General features: G+C 47.1%; 1 protein-coding gene and 1 long non-coding RNA gene across 3 annotated transcripts in view; both read right to left on the reverse strand.

Moving 5' to 3' along the window:
• The window catches only part of PARD6G (par-6 family cell polarity regulator gamma), a 47592-nt gene extending 45796 nt beyond the window's left edge, over window positions 1-1796 (reverse strand). Inside the window, exon 1 of the mRNA XM_084507994.1 lies at window positions 1640-1796. Coding sequence (XP_084364120.1) covers window positions 1640-1711 — 72 coding nt within the window. The 5' untranslated portion in view covers window positions 1712-1796. The remainder of the gene's footprint in view (window positions 1-1639) is intronic.
• Window positions 1797-5246: 3450 nt separating this feature from the next.
• On the reverse strand, window positions 5247-13752 carry LOC311432169. 2 transcript variants are annotated; one of them, XR_014689863.1, is made up of 3 exons: window positions 13474-13752; window positions 8221-8360; window positions 5247-5831 (listed from the first exon to the last, which is right to left on the reverse strand). It is a non-coding gene; the product is annotated as an uncharacterized lncRNA (long non-coding RNA). The 2 variants fall into 2 exon arrangements; XR_014689864.1 differs by having other exon boundaries at window positions 8221-8363.
• Between the last annotated feature and the right edge of the window lie 6502 nt (window positions 13753-20254).

The raw sequence follows: 20254 nt of genomic DNA on the forward strand, positions 1-20254 counted from the left end.
AGGGCTCGTGCTCCAACTTCACCTTCAGCACCTACTGCAGCACAATGAGCAGGAGACTTGGGAAGCACCTTCCATTTGCCCAGAGGAAAAAGCTGACCTGGCATACACCAAGAAGCACTACAGAGAGCCACAAAACTAGTCTTTTGGCAAAGATTTGGAGCCAGGGAATACATCACTCCGAATGCTCCCGCTGGGAGAATCACAAGGCATCGAAATAGCTATGGACAGAGGTATCGGGAGCAGCCACATCCTTTAGGGCCCCACGCCCAGCTGGAGTGATGGGTGAGGCTCGGTCCAAGAGAGGTACAAGTCCATTTGCACCAGCTGTAATCCCATCACACACGAAGCTCACACCGTGCAAGAAAGACGCTGATAAATCAGAGCTAGCTGCCAGGATGCTCCTTCCCTTTGTATTCATTTATGTTTTCAAGTAATCCCCTGACACGCATCAGAAATCACGAGATTTAAGGCTACCGGGGACTGCCAAAGAAGTGCCTCATCCAGGCTGGTACTGAGAACCTCACAGCCTCTCTCCTTCCTGTAACTGAGGGCACTTTTAAGAACTTTCCTCCAGAGGAGAGAAATAAAATCCAGGTACAGCTAATCCTTAACGAGCCTGGAAAAAGTTCGGCCAGTTTTTAAGAGGCGCCACATCTGCCCGGCGACCAACGCACTGCACCAGCTGCCTGGCTGCTTACCCTTACGGGGGAACCACCCGGCTACGGTAAAATGGGCAATCCCGTCAAAAACATCTAAATGATTAAAAAAATCACGTTTTCAGGCCATCACCCACCTGACTGCCCACTGATAATTTCGCACGGGGTTCCCTTATGCCTGTGCAGGAGGGAAGGGGCTGCTCCACAGCAGCACCCTCTCACCTTGAGGGGCTCCTCCATGCTAGGGGGGGAGTCCAGAGACCCCAGACCCCAATCCCCTGTCCCCGTGGGCTGCCCAGCAGGGTTGTGGGGCCGGGCTTGGCGGTGGGTGGGTGCCCAGGCGAGCTCTGGGACTCAACTTTCTCGTTCTGGGGCAGGCTGGGACAGGCCTGGCGCTTACCAAACAGCGCAGCCCAGGGCTGGGGGGGCTGGATACCGACAGCAGCACGACAGTTCGCTGGGTTTATTGCTGATTTCGGTTTTATTTTATTTGATATTATTTTATTTCATTTTCCCTGCTCGTTTCTCCAGGTCCATCCAATCTGTCGCTGTTTCCAGAGGCTGGCTCCAAGACCACCGGTGCGGGACGAGGTGGCTGTAGGGTCACCAGCCCCACCAGGCACGATGCCCTCGCACGGCCCCTTACCACCAGCTTTCCCCTAAACCCCTTTAACCCCCCAAAACCAGCCCTCCCCACACCTGGAGCCCACCCTCCGCTTAAAAACTCGCTCCCAGCTCGGGGCACAGGACCCCAGTGCCACCCGTGGGGGCTCCCCAGAAGCTGCAGGCGCCCCCTTCCCCCCCCCAAGCCGGCCACATTTGGGGTTTTTCCCCGAGGCAGCGCGGGGGGCGCTTTCCCGACCGCCCGGGCACGCCGAGCGCTGGGGGTGCGGGCGGTGAAACAAAAGATCGAGCGGCGGTGGTGGTGGTGTGGCGCCCGCCCGCTCCGCTCCGCTCCGGTCCCCGCTGCCGCCGCTGCTCACCTTGCTCTTCACTTCCACGGCGCTGCACTCCAGGTAGCGCAGAGTCTGGGACTTGTTGAAGCTCCGGTTCATCTTCCCGACGCCGCGGCCGCCCCGCAGGATCGCCTCCCGGGGCCGCCACCGCTGCCAGCCCCGAGCCCTCCCGCCCCGCGCGCGCGGCCGGCGGACAACGGCGGGGCGGGCGGCGGGGACGCCCACAGGCCACGCCCCCTTGCGGCTAGACCACGCCCATTGCCTCCAAACCACGCCCGCTCGCCGCTAAGCCACGCCCCCTTCTCGTCTTAGCCCCGCCCCCGAGCCCCTCAGTGGCTGTGCCCCCCTCAAAATGGCAGCCGCGACGGGGGGGGCGGGCGCCGTCGTTCTGGGGTTGGACTTTGTATAGTTTCGATAAATAAAATCAAAGTTTCATACATTTTTTTCAATAAATTGTAATCTTATTTGAAGTGAATCTGGTGGTTATTAAGTGTGTTTGGCTATCTCGTGCTCCTTCCTTGGAGTGCAAAAGCTCCGCTGCCATCCCATCCGTATTAACAAACCCCTTTCCTACCCAGCTGTCTGTGACCACAGGGGGAATCGCAAAATGTGAACCAAAAAAAACACAAATACTAATGATGACATACAAGCCGTGCTGGTTTCATACAGAACACAGACCCATTTCCCAAAGCAGGACCCCAAGAGCTGAGGGGACGTCACTCGCCCTGCCCCATCCACCACATGGATACCCGGCCCTCTCCTCCTCATCTGCCCCGTCTTTGAAGCTGCTTCAACAAAATTCCCTCTCTTGTTGCTGTTCCTCAGCTGATCGCTTTTTCCTCCCGAAAAATGAGCCTGAATAGCATTTTAATGTCAATTATTTTTGCTCAGATCTCCGTGACTTCAAACACAAAATGAACAGACTTTTGAAATTCAAGTGTCTGAGTCAAATGAAATCCCATTTGAGCTAAATATCCATTAGTGTGTTAAATTAGGATGAGCCATTTTTCCCCAGTCTGGTCCAGGGAATGGCTGGTCTCCAGGTAGCTCACTGATGAGGCTAAAATAGGTGGACACATGGGTAGAACAGAGGATGAAAACCCGACTGTATGCTTTAATTAGCAGAAAAACACAATAATGTTAAAAGTTAATAGAATATATTAGGTTTGATCTAAGATTCAGTTTTTTTTTTACTTTTCCAAACTACTGTCAGGCTTACACCCTTACCTCCGGAGCAGAGCAGAGGCCTGATGAGGACACCTTCAGAAACCAGCAGTGACTTCATCTCCACTGATGAGCAGGAACCCAAAAACGTGTGTGCTCTAGGGCTGCCCGGCCCCGCATCACGGTGGGAGCTGCTGCTCCTGCCAGCTGTTTTCCTCTTCAAACTCCTGCCACGTTTCAGCCACCGAGATGGTTTTAATTTAACTGCTGTTACTCAGGCACCTTTTTTTTTTTTCTTTTTCCTTTTTTTTTTTTTTTTTTTTCTCGTCACCAGCCAAAGGCATCACGTTCCCTTAACTATTTCTTTAAATCTTTGTCTGTTTTGCTAACCAGTAATTTGTTTGCCCTGTTTCTGACCTAAAGGGATTAAATTGTGTTTCTTGGTGTGCAGGGGGCTTCACTGACTTGCTGCATGCCTTGTCAGTGCTCACAACAGTCATCTACGTGCTCTGAGAGGTAAAAAATACCCCGGGCTCACCTCTGAGGATTCATCTTCCCCCTCCCCACACTGAATTTGCAGGAGTTATGATCAGCAAGTCCTGAGGGCTTGGGGGAACTGCTGCAATGCCAGACCGGTTCTGGTTTCTCTACATGCGAAGCAAAGCGCAGCATGGCAAAAAGAGGAGAAGAGTTGGGATGAAAACTGTTGCTTTTTGTGCATGAAGTTGGCATTCCTGCAACGGCAGGGATGGCTTTTACTTTATCGGCTGCAGAGGATGACAGCTAGGGACATCATGGCACAGGATGCTGCCCATGGAGCAGCGATGGCCACACCAGGATGAGACCACTGCTGTTCCACTGTCCCTGGCCTCTTGGGGGAATGTCTTCTTTTTCTTCCCTTTTAAGAGCTTTTGCCTTCAGGCCTTCAAGAGCCCTGTGTTCATTTAATAGGAAAAACAGCAAAGAGAGGTTGCTGTTCGCTCTCAGGAGTGGGGAATCCCCATGCTGGTTCCCTACCAGAACGGTGAAGCATTAAGGAAACCTCTTGCATGACTGTGCTATCAAATAAGCCGAGGAAATCTTTTGCATGAGGTTTGAGTGCTGTTACATACTCCATGGTCAGAGCTGTAGCTCAGGAGACCTCACCTGCTGAGCTGCACTGCAGCACCCACCAGTGAGGGTGGAGATGGATGTTTGCCTGTACAGCTCCCAGAATTTCTCCGGGACGCTGCTCTGCACTACCAACATCTTTTCTTTGCTTATCCTGAGCACTAATCCCCAATTTTTTGAAATTTCCCAAATTAATAATTGATTTAAAGACACCACTTATCACGGGCCTGGTGTGCAGGAGTGTCTGCCTGATTCTCTTCCCCCAGTATAAAGCTGTGCTTCACTTTGTCCCTTCTTACAGTTGGTCCTACTTCTCCAGTAAACTGAAGCACAATTATAAGTTGGCAAGCACAGGGTACATCTCCTAATTAGGCCTGCACTATCAAATAATTTATGTAGTTGACATCATCTTTATCTTCTCAAGCACCTTTCCTCTGTGAAACTGTGATTTAAGTTAGAGTGGGCTGTAAAAACACAATGATACGGGAGCAACTTTTCTGCTGTGTTTTTCTAAAGGACATAAGCTGACCAGATCATAATAAATAAAATAAATTGAAGGAAAAGCAGCACTGTTAATTTTAAATTTTAATGCCAGAATGAGAAAACTGCTGAAGATGCAATTCCTTATGCTTATGGTCCAAGTGCATATCTAACTTGCTTAGGGAACAGAGAAACCGGCCCTGTGGCATCCTTCTGCAATTCTTTTCAGTTGCAAACTGTGTTTATTCTATTTTGGGTAACCATTTAACTCATAGGAATGCTGTCTGGCATATTTTTTTAGTCCTGGAAGCTGAAGCTGGGTTTTGGTGACAAGGTAGGAGAGTACAACCTTAGCTCAGTCTCAGTTCCTCATAAAAACACAGAGAGGTTTTCAGCCTGGCATGGGATGCAGTTAACTGGAAGGAACAACCAAAATCATAATGAGAGTATAATTTCTGAAAACTTCCATTTGGAAAGTGACTTGAAGGTAAAGCAACAAATAAATAAACTAATTTCATCTTTAAGGAACATGTAAGGTCTCATGTCTAGCTATTAGGTCAAGCCCTCTCAGAAGTGGATAGAGGCATCACCCGATAGTAAGGAAAAATGACAAGGAACAGTTGTAGCAATGGGAGTCCCACGGTGTACAAATTTTGTCTTTCACTTACTGATTTGAATCCCTAAAAAATGTAACTGCAGCTGAAAACTTCATACCAAAAAAAAATATTACCAGATGGCTTTTTAAGCCTGTTCTTCATACAATTTCTTTGGCAGAGCTGCCAGAGCAGTTGCCATGCTAAGATAAAGACAGACATTGAAAGATGTAGTTCCTGATTATTAATAATGATTAAAAAAAAAAAAAAAACAATTAGAGGGAGAGGTCACACATATTCACACAGCCAAATCCATCCAATGTTTGCCAGACCGCTGCACATAGCTGTACCAGGCAGGAACCACCTGATCTTGTCAGAACTAGTGAAGCAGATCCCGAATGGAAAGGCATCATGAAGCTCTTAATCGTCTGGGACTGGACATAATCTCTTCCTCACCCACCTGATTTGCAGAGAGATTTGCCAAGAAGCAGCTTACTACATTAGAGATTTCTTCCAGCTTGCATTCATGCCCTGTAAACGCTGAAGTTTTGAAATGCTTGTGCACAATCGATCCTTTCCAGAGCTTTCAGCAACAGCACACAGTCCCATGTGAGGAGTCCTTCAAAGCAGCTGCTTAGAAATGCATGAAGCATGAGGCACATTTTATCCTTCTTCCCACAGGCTGAGGGCCAGATGTTCAGTGGGTGCAAAGCAGCAGAGCCTCGCTGTGACTTTTTTGGGGCCGGGACGAATTATACCAGCCAAGAATCCGTCCATAAGCCTGTCGTCCAAGTGACTTTCCCTGACCTCTGCGGATGAAGGGCCCGATTTTGTAATCTCCGGTCCTAACCTTCATCCTGCGCTGCCATCCACTGCGAGGTGAAAAGAAATGTGAAATATTAAGGACTGCTGGGTCATGATGCTGAAGAGGGAAATCTCACAGAACATCCCTGAAACTGTTTCTCCAGCCCAGTTTGCTGAACTCGTCTCAGGCTGTCAGCTCTGAGGCATTTACCTACTTTCCTTCCTGTGTTTCTGCTGTTAACCATGCATTTAGGCTCTTTGTATCTGTTTTCCTCCAAAGTGGGCTCCCCTTTGCACCTTCTTAATATGAAAAATCAGAATATGTCTCTGCAGAAGTGATGTTCCTATGCTTTTTCTTTTTTCCTTCATAATTCACGTTTTCCTGAAGCATGAATGAGGATTATTTGCAGGGGCATGGCTTTCAGAATCAGGCCTTTTGGCCATTTTGGTGGTATAATGGGAGGAAAAACTCTTTCCCAGAACCAAACAATTTTATTGCATTCCAGAATCATGTGCAAAACACTGATCCCATCTGTTCAGCAGCATTCCCCCTAAGTACGGGGCTGCCTCTAGCTCACCAGTGTGAGCAGTTCAACAAAGAAGCCTCAGTTTTCCATGGCAAGTTTTTCTTCAAAATACAAGATATCAGTAAAAAGGGCTTCACAATAATTCACACGTTTGTCAAGGTGCATTTTCTTAGATACTATTTTGACTGGTACAGCAGCAACTGAGCAGGATGGTGCTACAGCACTTGCTCCTAAACGTAGGTGTCTTTGAGGTCAATTTTGCCAATTCCTCTAAATCCACCATAAATTAATAGACTACGAAAATATTAATCTCAAAATCAAAATTTGACTGAAACAGACTTCCTAGTTTTTTCCCCTGATGGCTTGAAGACTTCTAAACGAAAGGAGCTTGCATTCAGCACTCTAGGTATTGGCCGCTTTATCAGAGAGATTTTACAATAAATAGACTGCGAAATAGAGAGAATTTAATTTATGAGATTCCTCCAAACTGAGGGCTGGTGCCTCAGATATTTATCATCATCACCAGCAAGTTATGCTTAACAAAGACTTCTAGACTTCTGGGAACTCAAGGCAAAAGGTTTTTAGTTGCTTAATTCTGCTTATCTCGATTTCTATGTGCCTGCTTTGGGTCACCCTAAAGACCTTTTCATGATGTCTCCATCTTATTGCTCAAGATCCCCTCAACAGCTCTGGAAAGTCTAACGTTTTGCTCTTGTGTTTTTACTTCCAGAAACTGATCTGAAAAATAAAACACACTTTCAGGGGATGCTTGCCAGTGGAAAGAGCTCACTATTTGGCTGGGAAGCTAGAGCCCCTCTCCCTGCCCTCACTGGTGTGCATGCTTTGCCTACAGGCAAGGAGCAAATGCCCATCGAGCCTGTTTTGCCATGGTAGGGAGAAATGTGGACAATGTTGAAGCTCCTCATGTTTTTCACCTTTCTAAGAAATCCCTCTTAAGATTCAGCAGGGGCACAGGATGTAGTTTGCTAATTTTATCAACAACAGGTAAAAATCTTCTGCCAAGTGGGCAGGCACCTAGTGGTTAAGGCAGAAGGACCTGGAGAGGGTTTGGGCTTCAGGACAGGGTAGCGGGTGTGAGCTGGTCCTTCAGCTTCTTCATTTGTAAATCAGAATGAAAAAAAATCCTTCTATCTCTGCACCACAGGGCTAGCACGGGGCTTAATTAACTTGTGCTTATGACACCCTGCCGGAAAGGTGTTAAGATAATTAGAAACATAACTCTTACATCTGTTCGGGCCTACTCCGGTGGGGCCACAACCCATAATTAAGATTTCTAGCAGATGTCATAATGCAAATGGTGACTCCTAACAAGTGCAAGTACAGTAACGAGGCGCACGACTGATTCTCCTCCCTCCCAGAAGATGCACGCTCTGCTCCGGCCTTCACTGCTGTCCCTGCGCCCTCACATCTCACGCCAGCTTCAAGGGACAGTGCTGCTCGGCTCAGTATTGAAGGGGGAAGGGACCTTTTTTACTGAAATGTGGTGTTTTGTGATAAACATCTAGCCTCTGTGAAGCACACTAATCCAGTGCATGCCTTGTACGCTCCCCACAGGCACCAGTGGAAAGAAGCACTCGCCATTGGAAAGGATATTTTATTGATGCTGCTAAGGGGGAGAGTGACATCATTTAAATTTTTTTTTTTGGAACAATGGCCTTTTTCCCATAGCTGCCTTGGCTTTTGTTCACTCTACACTGGCGCCACATGACTGGCTAGGATCTGACGTTATTCTGGATGCTGGGTGCCAAAAGAAAACAGTCTCCGGAGACCGGGTGATTGTGAGGAGTCAGCAAAATGCTGACTGGTTTTGGTTGCTGTTCTCATGTGTGTGTGTCGGAGGAGGAATGACGGTATTTGGTTTTGACCTGCTCCATATTTCAGACTCGTAATTGGCTAGGAAAACTCTTACCTGCGTAGCAGGGATCCAGCTTGCTGGGATCTGAGGTGCTGGAGGTGGTAACGCAGGCAGGCGGGAGGGAGCCCAGGCTGGGTGCTCTTGGGAAGGGCTGGAAACACTTGGTTGGAGCCAGGCACTGCTGTGCTCAGGTCCTGCTGAAGGACGGAAACAACACAGGACCCTATAAACAACAGCTCCCCTCATCAAAGCACAGATCAGTGCTTTGCATCAAGGTGAACCTTGGTTTTCCTGCCCTTCCCCTGCCGTTTCCCTGGAGTTGCCCTGCTTCGCCTCATTCCTTCTCCTTACCTGATAGTCGGTTCTTGCAGTGCAACTTGGAGAAGTTTTCCATCAAGGTTGGGTCTAGCTGGGGTTCACAGCTGTGCCAGGCCTCCTAACCCCTCCTAATACAGGTGCCTGTGCCCAGCATGACCTGCGAGGAGCTAAGTATGCCCAGCTCAGGAAGGGTTTTCTACGAATTTAACCACTCAAAACTGAGAAGCTTGTGCAAACTAGGACTCCTCGCAGGCTAAGGGTTTGGAAAACAAAATGAGATGCATGCCAGTGGGGATGCCAGAAGTCTCCTCCTCAACAAAACACTGCACAATTATCCGCAAAAATACAGTCTTTTTCGCAAATCCCACTGTCATAAGTAATTTCCAAATGAAAGGGCACATAATTTATTTCCTTCAAATATGGATAAGAGGTACATTCCCTAGCCTCCTCCTTGGCAATAGGTAAGCTGTTTTGCCTGAGACAAAAAACGAAAAAGAAAAAAAAAAATACCAAACAACCCCCTCCAAACCACAAAAATCCCCAAATGAAATCAACTCCTAGCAAGACTAAACTAGCCTGAGGTAGGCACCCGGGAAAGATTTCAGCCTGAGCACTTACTTTTGGCAGTGCTGTAAGAAAGAGAAGATGAGATCTTATGCCAGCAAAGGCCAGGAACACGAGGCAGGCTGTTCACTGCAGCTGCCCTGGACACTCAGTGCCCCATTTCAGATGCACTGGCTGGCTTTCGCAGGTGGTCTCTGTTAGTTCCTGCTGGCAAGCTTGCACTTAAAAAATATATATATAATCTTTTTTATTTTTAATGCAAAGCAGCATGAAATATGCAGTGCTGCAAGGACGACATAAGGCAGTTTGGGAAATTACCCTGCAGAGACGTAGTGTCTGTTTTCTAAAACAGCCATCTCCTGGGGGACATGGGTTCAGCATCCAGCAGTAGTTGAAAAGACAAATTGACTCTTGGTTTATCGGGAGGGGAAGAGCAAAGCTCCACCAACATCTATTTGGAATATCTGGTGCGTGGTTCCAGTCCCATCCCTCCAAGATGGCAGAGCAGAACAAGAAAAGGTTCAGAAAAGGGCACCTGAGGCGGCTGGAGGTATGATTGAGGTTCTGCACCACAGTGTGGAAAATATAGAGGAGAAGCTGGAGAGGTTATATAGCTGTTAAGTGAATCAAGAAGGTGAACAAGGAGTAATAATTAATGCTTTATCATGATACAAGGACTGGGAAGCATAAGATGGAGTTTTCAACACAAGTACAAAGTATCCTTCATTTGGATTCTACTCTTCTTTTTTCACAAAAATTGTGAGATGTAACTGGTGTAATGTGCAGCATGCTGTAAGTAACATTGTAAAGCCTCAAAACCACTTCTTAGGCAAACGATAGTTCTTAGAAAATTGTGCCAGCTAAGAATTAATGGTGATAAAACCTACATTTCTCTTCCCTGGGAGTCTCCTGGGAAAAGTCTGGTTTTGCTGTTCCGAATTATTTTCAGAAAATGCGCTACCAAATGTAGGTGTTCTGGAAATAGATGAAATGAAGGAGGAGGTGACAGGCATAAATATAAAACGAGAACAGTGAACTCTGCGTCACTGAGCTCGTCATGCATGACTTGAATGCTCCTGAGAAGATAAGCACGACCCTACAACCTGCTTGCTTTTAAGGCAGCTGCCAGGTTGCAGGAGCGAGCCTCCCCATTCAAATCAGCTTCAGGGTGAATGACTGAAGAAGAAAGTTCCTGGAAAAAAATAATAAATAAATAAATAAAAAGAAATCTCCAAAGGTACCTTTTCCCTTTAATAGACTGCCAAATGTTTTCTTACAACAGGAAGAGTTAGTTCACATAGACTGGTGAGCCAGGATTTGGGCCTCAGACACAGGAATAGCAAAGTTAAAATATATGAAATTACACTGCTAACAAGCCTAAGACAACTGGCAAGTCATTATCTCCTGTCAAAGAAGCTGGAAAAGCAGTGTGAAGCAGAAGAGCCTCCACTGCCTGCAGGACAATTTTGTCTGCTAATGAACCTGTGTGTAGAAAGAACATCAAATTCGGGCCAAGAGTCCTTCTCTCTCTCTTTTTATTTATTTTTTTTCCTTGCAGGAATGTGTCTGAAGCTGCTTCAGACACTTCTCCCTGACTGCTTCAGATTTCACCCAGTTTCACCCTTTTGAAAAGAGGATCTCAGACCTGTTTCCCAGTGGGGATGGGTACTGGCGTGGCCCCTTGCATTTCCCTCAGCATTCCCCACAGTTGCTCTTCTCCACGTTCAGCGTGGGCAATTTCAACTCAGCTCATTCTTTCCCCAGCTGGGAATAACCCGGCTTTGTGATATCAGTACGCTTCCCAGAAAAGGAAGCCATAGGCATTTCCCCCTTGCCCGTTTCATTCACGGTATGTGTTAACAACTTTCGGATCAAAAGCATTGGGCTTCCAGTTTGGGGCTGAGCTCTTCTGCTATGAGGAGCGCACCTGTGTTGGTATTTTGCTCATGAGTGACTGCAACCTGTCGTTCAGCTCTTTCATGTCATCCCCAGCATCAGCAGTGGGACATCAGACCTGACCCTATTCACCTCCTCAGGTTTCACTCGGAGCTCTCGAAGCCAGGCCCCACTCCGTGAGAAGACTTCCTCTTGCATTTAAGATCATATCACCTCAGACTTCACCTTCTCTTCTCCATCTGCATTTGCACATCATTTTGTCACTTCCTGAATCCAAGATTTTCTTTCCTTCAGGCCACAGGCCACTTTCCAAATGCTTTCTCTTTATTCTGCCAAGTCCTAGTAATTCCTGACCACTTTTCCCATGTCCCTACCTGTTGGGGCAGTGTGGGATAAAACATTCCCAATTCTGTTTTTAAGGGCAAGAGAAAGCTCTCCTGTGGTTAGCATGATCCCTTATTTTAGCATTTTTATATTAACCTATATTAGGTCTACCAAGGAGTGATTAGTGGCCACTACAACATCCATTACTGTCAGAGGAGCTGTTAAGAAGACGGGCAGCCCGCACTTCCCAGCAGAGAACCAGGAAGATATCCAGGGCTCCCAGTGAGGATGAGGAAGCTCTTGGCAGACAGAAGTACCCTGGAAATACATTGGGTTTGATAGAGAATCACAGAATCATCTAGGTTGGAAGAGACCTCCAGGATCACCGAGTCCAACCTCTCACTAAGAAGTCCTCCACTAAACCATATCACATATCATAAACCATATGCAGAGCAGCCACACAGCTGCGATCCCAGCTGCGTACCCCTGAAGTCCACTGAACTTTGGGTCCTGAGTTCAGGAAAAGGTTTTATGGGTCGCCTGGGAATGGTGTATGCTCAGCCCAGCTCAAAAAGGGATCTTTTTATCAAGAACACTCAAAGTGAGTGGAGGCCCACGATGGGTTGATTTTAGTCAGTGCTTTAATCAGATTACCTGAAAGACAGAGCATGGGGGGGAAGTTCATGTAGTTTGTGGATGACACCAGGTTTGTGGTGCCTGGCTATGGACACCCAGCTCTAGGATGAGGCTGGGACTCGGGGCAGGAGACACAGGCTGAGCTTCAACACAGGCTGCAGGAGGGAGATGCTAATTTGCCAATACAGGCACCCAGCCACGAGCAATGCCAGCGACCATTCCCAGGGGACAACTCTGGATTATTCTGTTGTTAAACAATTTTGTTCCGATTACCGAACAATTGCAAAGCATTGCTAAACCGTTCACATAGCTCCTGGCATGGGAGCATCTGCCAAAGAGGTCCCGGGCCAAGGACCTTCCCTGGGAGGCTGCTTGGGTAGGGGCACAATTTTTGGTGGGTGGGAGAGGTTTAATATGGGAATGTGGGGTGCTGAGTGCCAGGATTTATTTTTTTTTCTTTTGCTATTGAATTAAAACATTCACATAGACAATTCCTTTGGGTTATGAACATTTGTTTCTGGGAGACGAACGTGGATGTTGCCGCATTTGTCCTGCTGGTGCTTGAGAAACTGAAAGCGGAAACAAGCAGAGAACAAAGGGAAACAGCTGAGCTCCTTCTAGCCCTCCAAAGCGAGTGAAACAAAAGCAAATAAATAACACAGATAATGCAACCGATGACTATAGGACTGAAAGGATCATTCCAAAAGTCTGAGTGGAACCAGCTACCCTCTCGGTCTATCTGCTGCTCTTGTTTAGCTGTCGCCGAAACAACAGCGTGCCAAGAAACATAAACTGCAAACACAGCATTTTAATAAACATCAAGTGAAATAAAACAAGCCAGAACAGATCTGTTGGCTCTCGCAGTTTTTTGTTTGCAAGATGGGGAAGCTGGAGGTGGGGGCATGCAGGGAGGGTATTATTTCTTGCACGTTTGCCTGCTGCTGATTAACAGGGGCGATGCTAAAAACTCTCTGTGACTTGTTACAGGCTATAATCTTCAAATTGAGGGCCTTGTACTGCTCTCAATCTATTCACTTGAACCCTGTTAAGGAGTGTAGAGAGCCCTGAGGAGAATTTGTATAGTAGGCTTTAATGGAGCCTCAGAAGCAAAAACCTCCTTAATTGTGCCCAAACCATCTTTTCTCACATTTTGCAGGACGACCTTGGGTGCTAATATTCTCTGATCGGGTGATCTGATGTTCTTTAACAGCGTTCACAGAAATACAGGCTTCAAACGGATCTAATTGATCGAGTTGGCCAGACAGATGTAACAGCAACCTTGGTGTAGAAATGCCAAGAACCTCCCCAATGTGAAACAAGTGGCCTGACACCCTTCCCTCCCTCAGTTTACAGCCGCACACACATCACTGTCCCTGCCACTTGCTCCATGCCTCGCCAGCCCCTTGCTCACAGCAGCGATGCTGATGCCAGGGTACCAGGACCCCAGGGCTGAGCTCCACTCCCTGCCCCACACCACCCCAACCCCATCCGCTGCCTCCCTCCTGAGCAAGCTCCCGCCCGACGTTGGAGAAAATTAATGCTAAGGAGAAAATTATGAAAGCATATTACCTGTAAATTGCCTGACTAATCATGTTCTCTCTCTCCTGGGCCCTATTACGCTTCCGAGCCTGCAACTTAGTCATCCTTGCAGGCGAGCTCTCCCCGTTTCCCTGTTTTGCTTGTCAGGTTCATCCAGAATATTTGCTTATTTCTTTGCTTTCCTCCAAGCTAGCAGCTCAGTCCCGCCAGGCACTCGGCTCTCCGTGCTCTCTCCGGGAAAGTAATTAAGCATATTGCTTGATTTTAAGCATGTGAAACTGATGGTAATTAGGGAAAAGGTAGGCTCTGCGGCACTCTTTTTTTTTTTTTTTCCAGTCCTCTGGAGATGCCGGTCTCTATCTACCCATTGGCTTTTGAGGAAATCCTGAGAGCACATGCCCCAGTGAGAGCAGCCCAGTTAGTAGAGAGCGTACCAGCCAAGACATAGCGTGTGCATCCCTTGCGTAGGGCATTTTGACTCGCAGGGAAGATAAGTCAAGCGCTATTTTTAGCAACCTTTATTGATTCCTGTATAATTTCCCTTGCTCTTCCTGTGGAAGTTCCTTCCTTTCCAGTAACACCAGCATTTGAAGTAGCACATCAATCCTTATTATGTGTCAAACCTTACTTTTTTTTTCCCCGAGCCTCAGCACGATGCGGAAACCCTTAAACACAAAGCTTTCCTGTAATTTAAACACCCGGCCGTACGTGTAATTCAAATAAGATGTGGTGAGTCCTGATGAAGTTACCCCCGGGCTCAGCAGCAAGCGCAGCTTTCTGGAGTATTCGTGGGAGGGTCAATACGGCGCTGCAAAGCAGTTCACTTCGTCAGGGAGAGGAGAAACAGCTCAATGATGGCTACATGTTCAATGAGTCTGGCTCTGCACTCGCGTGCACTGGCTCTGTAACACCCCTTCGGTGGCTCTGATTTATTCTGCCCTTGTGAAAAGTGCAGAGGCAAAGCAGATTTTCACAATGCTATTACGCTTGATCAAGGACCTTAAGCATTTCCAGGTCTTAAGCACACAGAGCAGGAGTCCACCAAAGGTCTTAGGACCAGATTTTCAAGAAGCATTTGGGCCTGTAAGAATGCCAGGAAACACCCAATGGGACTTAAAAAAGAAGGAGCTGGTTTCTTTGCTTTTAAATATAAAATATTCAGCTTTCATCTGTTAATGCGAGCTGTACTGCAAGACTCCGGTGCAGAAATTGGTTTCCGTCCAGTCCAGGTGAGCCCTGTGGGGACATATGAAATGAGAAGGCTTTGAAGCGTTTGAAGGAGGCTTCAAGTACTTGTCTAAGTGCATGTGGGGACAAACTGATGCGCTCAACGTCACACAACAGTTTTCTGTCCTCATTCCTAGGCGTCCAGCTTGGGTCCCGAGTGCCAAAAGCAGATGCTTACTGAATAATTCACAGGCTGCTCATCTGCAGTGATTTATCATTTTCTTCTAAGCACTGAACAGTTTAAAACATTTCGTGAAACTTAAGAGAAAGCTGAAGTCAACAACTGCTCTGCAGCTTGCTCAGAAATGTGGCTATCCACCTCACTCACAGCTCTGAAAGGCTTTAGATTGATGCTCTTGTGCAAAACATCAGGACTGTTAGAAATAAATTGCGAGTTGCATGGGTCTGACCCAGTATTTACCAAAAACCTGCATTTGCTCCCTCAAAACAGCCACCTCCCAGAAAGCCTGCCTCCTGCACAAAGGCACGTAGCCCGTGCATCCCTCCAAAGGTCAGGGAAAGCAAACCTAGAAGGTAGGGCGATTGCACAAGCGGTTCTGTGAAGGCTCTTATCTCCTGGGCAGGAGGCGCGTGCCAAGACGCCAGGGCAGTGAGCTAAAGCAGGCTCAGGGAGGATGCGAATTCCCGGAGCCTCGCCGCGCAGACGTGCCAGAGGAATTCCTGCCTCCCTGCACCGGCGGCCCGAGGGAGGAGAGCACCAGGCACGCTTTGCACAAAGGTTCCCACCCACCATTTTTTTTAATTTTTATTTTTTCCAAGACTTGGAGCATAGGGGAAAAGAAGCTCTATGTTTTAAAAGGGCTTTTGGGTTACCCTGCTTTGGTATGGGCCACCCTTTTAAACCCAAAAGCAACCTTCCCGTCCCGAGATGAAATCTGATCTGGCAGACATTTCAGTGCCAGAACCTCTTTTCTGTTGACTCCAGAGGACTTAAGGAGATTTTTTTTTGACCAACATTGCTGTTAATTTCAAACGGGCACTTGGCCTAGTATTTTTTATTTTTTTTTTCTGAGACTGACGTTACCCAATTTCGCCTACTCCAGTACTTTCTATGCATGCTGTCACTGAAGCTGTGTCCGTGAAACCCTTCAATGCCCTTTGTTACATGTTGGCAAAGGCTGGTGTTCTGCTCTGCAGACCTATGCAAGCACGTAACTAACTCTCAGCCCACCTCTCCTTGACTTTGCCTGGTGATGGACTTGCACCAATGTGTCAAAGAGGCTTGGAGCCGTCCATCACCAAGCACAGTGCAAGCTTCTGAACTGGGCTCTGTGGGGCAGCTCCAGCTCAGGCACCACAGCATGGGAAGAAAGAGAGGGCAGAAACCTGGGGAAGTAAGAAGTTTCCTACTCAGAAGGAGGTGCACTTGCTGCAGGTGATGTCTGTCCTTGTGCATAAGGATAAAAGACAATTTTGGAGTTTCTGATACCTGGTAAAACTTTGAGCAGATGGAGAACCCAGCACAGAGGAGCTGGGAGACCCTGAGTATCACCTGGATCCACTGAACCCTGAGCAGACAATATCCAAGGGCTTCCAAAGCAGCAAAACTTCTCCATAAAGACCAGACCATAACTCTTCTGAAATCACAGGTTGTGTGTAAACACTCCACATGCACCAGTATTTCCACTGTTTTTTATTCATCTAGAAATAATAAAAGGAGTCAGAGCTTGCCTGGAGTTAGGTGGCGAGCACTGTCTGACCAAAGTCTACATTTCTGAATTGTAAAATGAGGCAGGCTGCATGTCAAAATAGATGACATTAAATCCTCATTTGTGGTAATGCAGTAACCCCCCCAGTTTTGTGTCTCCCTTTCCATGTCCTGGATCCAGCTGATTTGGGATCGCAGGAGGGGAGAGCCGCGAGCAGCATTGCCCTGCCCAGCCATCACCCTGGGGACTCGCCACGTCTCAGCCGCTGTTACTCCTTCCATCGCCCTCCTGAATGCATTAATTGCTTTGCACGCCCAAGGACTGCTCTTTTAATCAACTGCAGTTTCATCAGCTGTGTGTTATTTCTCGGCCAGCTGGAAATGCTGGATTTCTCTGGCGTTTGCCACAGTGGGATGGGAAAAGGGAGAGAGCCACAAATCAAGCAGCAAAGCATACGAGAGCTGAGCGCGCTGTGATGCACAGCCGTCTCCTGCCAAGTGGATGAAACACGAGCGCTCTGCTCCCAATTTGACGTCCCTGATTGTTAGAGTCAGGATAAAATACGAACTTGAAGCATTTGCACAACAGCCATCAGGCCGTAATGAGATTTCTATCCTGTGGTCTCTTGGATATTTTAGACTGCCAGGCCCGACAGTTCGCAGCATATGGTTTAGATTTATGCTTTACATGTATCAGGCTTAGGGCATACATCTGGAAGGACACATGTAGAGTGGATACAGGTGGGCCGTTGGGGAAAAATCTTCAGTGTCTCAAACATTAGCGTTTGCTTTTGTTTATTTATTTGCTTGTTTGTTTATTTTTGCTTTCCTGGAGGCCACCTAAATGCACACATGTAGGGTCATACCTAATTTCTGTCCCTGGAAAGGCCACGGTAACTATTAAACTACAACTCTGCCCTCCTCAGTGTTCTTAAAACAACCCACAGGAAAAATTCTAGAATTAAGCATAAGAAAACCTAAATGCTGAGATGTTTACTTCAAACACATGTGCCAGAAGTATGCTTATCCATGAACAAAATCCAAGTATTACTATGCACCTGGAATAATAGAAAGGGAAAAAAAAAAAAAAAAAAAAAAAAAAAAAAAAAAAAAAACAGGAGTACTCTAGCCATGATCTCTAGCAAGTGCAGATTTAAAAAGTAGAGTTTTGCAGTAAACTACCCAATCTGACAGATTTGGGATAAAAAATGGGAAGCTGTTGCTGACACATGGGAAACCCTTTTAGCCATTTACCTTCTGGATTCTGCAGGAGCACAGGCTGGTGCTAAACTGGAGCACAAACCCTGTAACACAGTGACAACATGACTTTCGTCCCTTGCAGCTCCGCCACTGGAGGTGTTTCAATGTTGTTTCAAGCCAAACGCAAGGCTCTTGAGCCCTAGGTCTGAGCAAACAGTTGTTAGTGACTGCTGTGAATAGATCCTGAGATCTTCCTTGGACCCTCTTTCCTCTTTTTGTGAGTTACCATTGGGGAAAGCCAAGAAGGGGGAACACGTGCAGCTCAGAATCTCCCTGTGGTTATTCCTGGAGCTCCTTGAGCTGCAGCTTGCTCTTACGCAATGCTAACAGTCTTTGAAGGGATGAACAAAATACCATGAGGAGGAAGCTGGTGGGCCAGCACTGGCACTGATTTTAGTACAGCTAGTAACTAGTGGTTTAGTCTTTCCAGGTTTTAGTATGCAAGTAGTACACACTCACAGTTCTCTCAGTGGCTCTGCAAAAGGCTTTAGAGTCCAGCACTGAGGATCTTCAAGAGTCCTAAAGGTAGCCAGAGAGGCAGACTAATCCCTCCATGATTATATGTAATTATATACATAATTATATATATAATTAAAATAAATAATTTATTTACAAAAGGGCTTTGGAAAAGTATGTATTTGATGCTGTTGAGTAGTGGGAACCACGACAGGGATGCAAAGAAAGTAACATGAGCCCAGAGGAGAGCTTCCAGCTGTCCAGGAGTTTAAAGAAAGCTGAATATTTGCATATACATATGAGCTGAGTAAAAGACTGTGCAGAAAGTCGGTGTGATTTTCACACTGCTGGCATCTGAGGACATGAAGGGAGGGAGCAGCACACCAAAGGTAATCTTGTAGGATGAGCTGAATGGCGCTGGTGTCTGTGGTAAGCAAGTGAGAAAGTACCAGGGGTGACTTGAGGAGAATGAGTATCACACCTTGCTGTAGAACATGTTTATTTAGAAACAACCAAATGAGAGTACAGAGTGGCTGCCCCTTGCAGATTAGCTCACTGTTTATAGAAAGCTCTCACATACTTAAAACCTTCGCTTTTCTGTCTCATTTCTCTTTTTAATCACTATAATTGATGGAGTCTATATTTCTCCAAGTCACTGACCCACAGACAACATCACTACCAAGGATAATGTATAACCTTGTGGAGGACATCAGGGCTTTGCACCACCTCTGCTCTGAGAGAACATCCAGTGAACCACGCCAGCAGATCAGAGAAAGTGAACCTTAGCCAAGAAAGCGGCTGCAGATTTCTTTCAGAGGATGCTCATGCCTGTGATGTGGACAGGTTGAGTGTCTATGGCCTGGGGCCCCTTCTTTTGCTTATTCTCGGTGTCTTGTATCCATAGTAAAGTGCCTGCTATCGGTTATCACATGGCTTGTTTGCCTTTTCTACTGTGTGGCAGTGTAATATTTTTTAGGGTATATATTTTCAGAATTCTGGCTCCACATGAGGATCTGGGGACTTTGTGTGTTTTTATTCAGGGAATGACTTTTCTGGCCTCAGTGAACAAACTGCACAGGCTTAAGGCAAGCTACAAAGCAAAGCAACAACCCCTTTCCTAGAAACGCTTTGCTTGACATGCTGTTGATAGACAACCTCTGAGGAGGCAGTAACAGCTGTCGTCTTTGACTTGAATGCCTAGGATGTTTAAAAACCAAAGTAAGTTGCTTCTATTGAGAGGTGCTGGACAGACAATGTCCCTTCTCTTGTCAGAAGCTGCTAAATATAAATCTCAGGGCCTGCCCTGAAGGCTCCAGATTTGGCCGATGTAGTTGCTGTCTCGCAGGGTCCGATCCTGGTGTCTGCTACACAAAATGGGACACAAAGCACACTCACAGTCCATGCTGTGTCCCTGTTGATGGGCACATGTGGCTGAGAGCAGAGCTGGGCCACCAGGCAGTGAGGGAAATGGCCAGCCTGGAGGCGATACCAGCTCACCACAGCCCCTGCCCCTACAGGGCGAGCCTCCCTCTGCCTGATTGAAGCCCAAGACAAATTTAATGTAATTTCAGCGGATGAGCTAACAGTTCCTCATTGAGGGCCAACTGGAGTTACTCATTTTAACTCTGATTACCTCGGGCTAAAAGCACCCATGTGGCTGATGAGCCACATGGAGCGCTGACCAGTTTGTGTGCCTGGAGCCCAGCCTGCTGCTCCACCACCTGCCTTGACGTACAGCCGGAGCCTGCTTTGCTGATCCCTGGGAAGCTCAAGCATGAAACATCATGAATCTGGCTGTGTCCCCTTCTAAACCACTCACTGCCACCCAGATTACTGAGATTTCTCACTGCTCATCCTTCAGGGCAATTTCAGGAAAAGCTTGGCTCACACAGAACACGTTAGCTGTATCCAAGGCCTTCCTCTGGCACCCTGTTACCAAACACAATGCTATTCACCTTAAAGAGGTGCTACCAGCTGAATGAGCCCCATTTACCCCTAAACATGACTTTAAGAGTAACAGAGAGGATAACGGTGGTCTGAGACAAGCTTAGGGTGGCTCAGCAGCCAGGTTGTTGGTGGGAGCTGTGTGAAGTCAGCTGCTAATACATATAGATGACATACTCATGCTTTATAAAACAAACTAAAAAAAATCCTCATCAGGTGAGCTTTGTTTCCCTCTGCCTTTTCCTGCTGTAAAGT

The sequence above is a fragment of the Aythya ferina genome (assembly GCF_964211825.1).
Source record: "Aythya ferina genome assembly, chromosome: 2".
Taxonomy (NCBI): domain Eukaryota; kingdom Metazoa; phylum Chordata; class Aves; order Anseriformes; family Anatidae; genus Aythya; species Aythya ferina.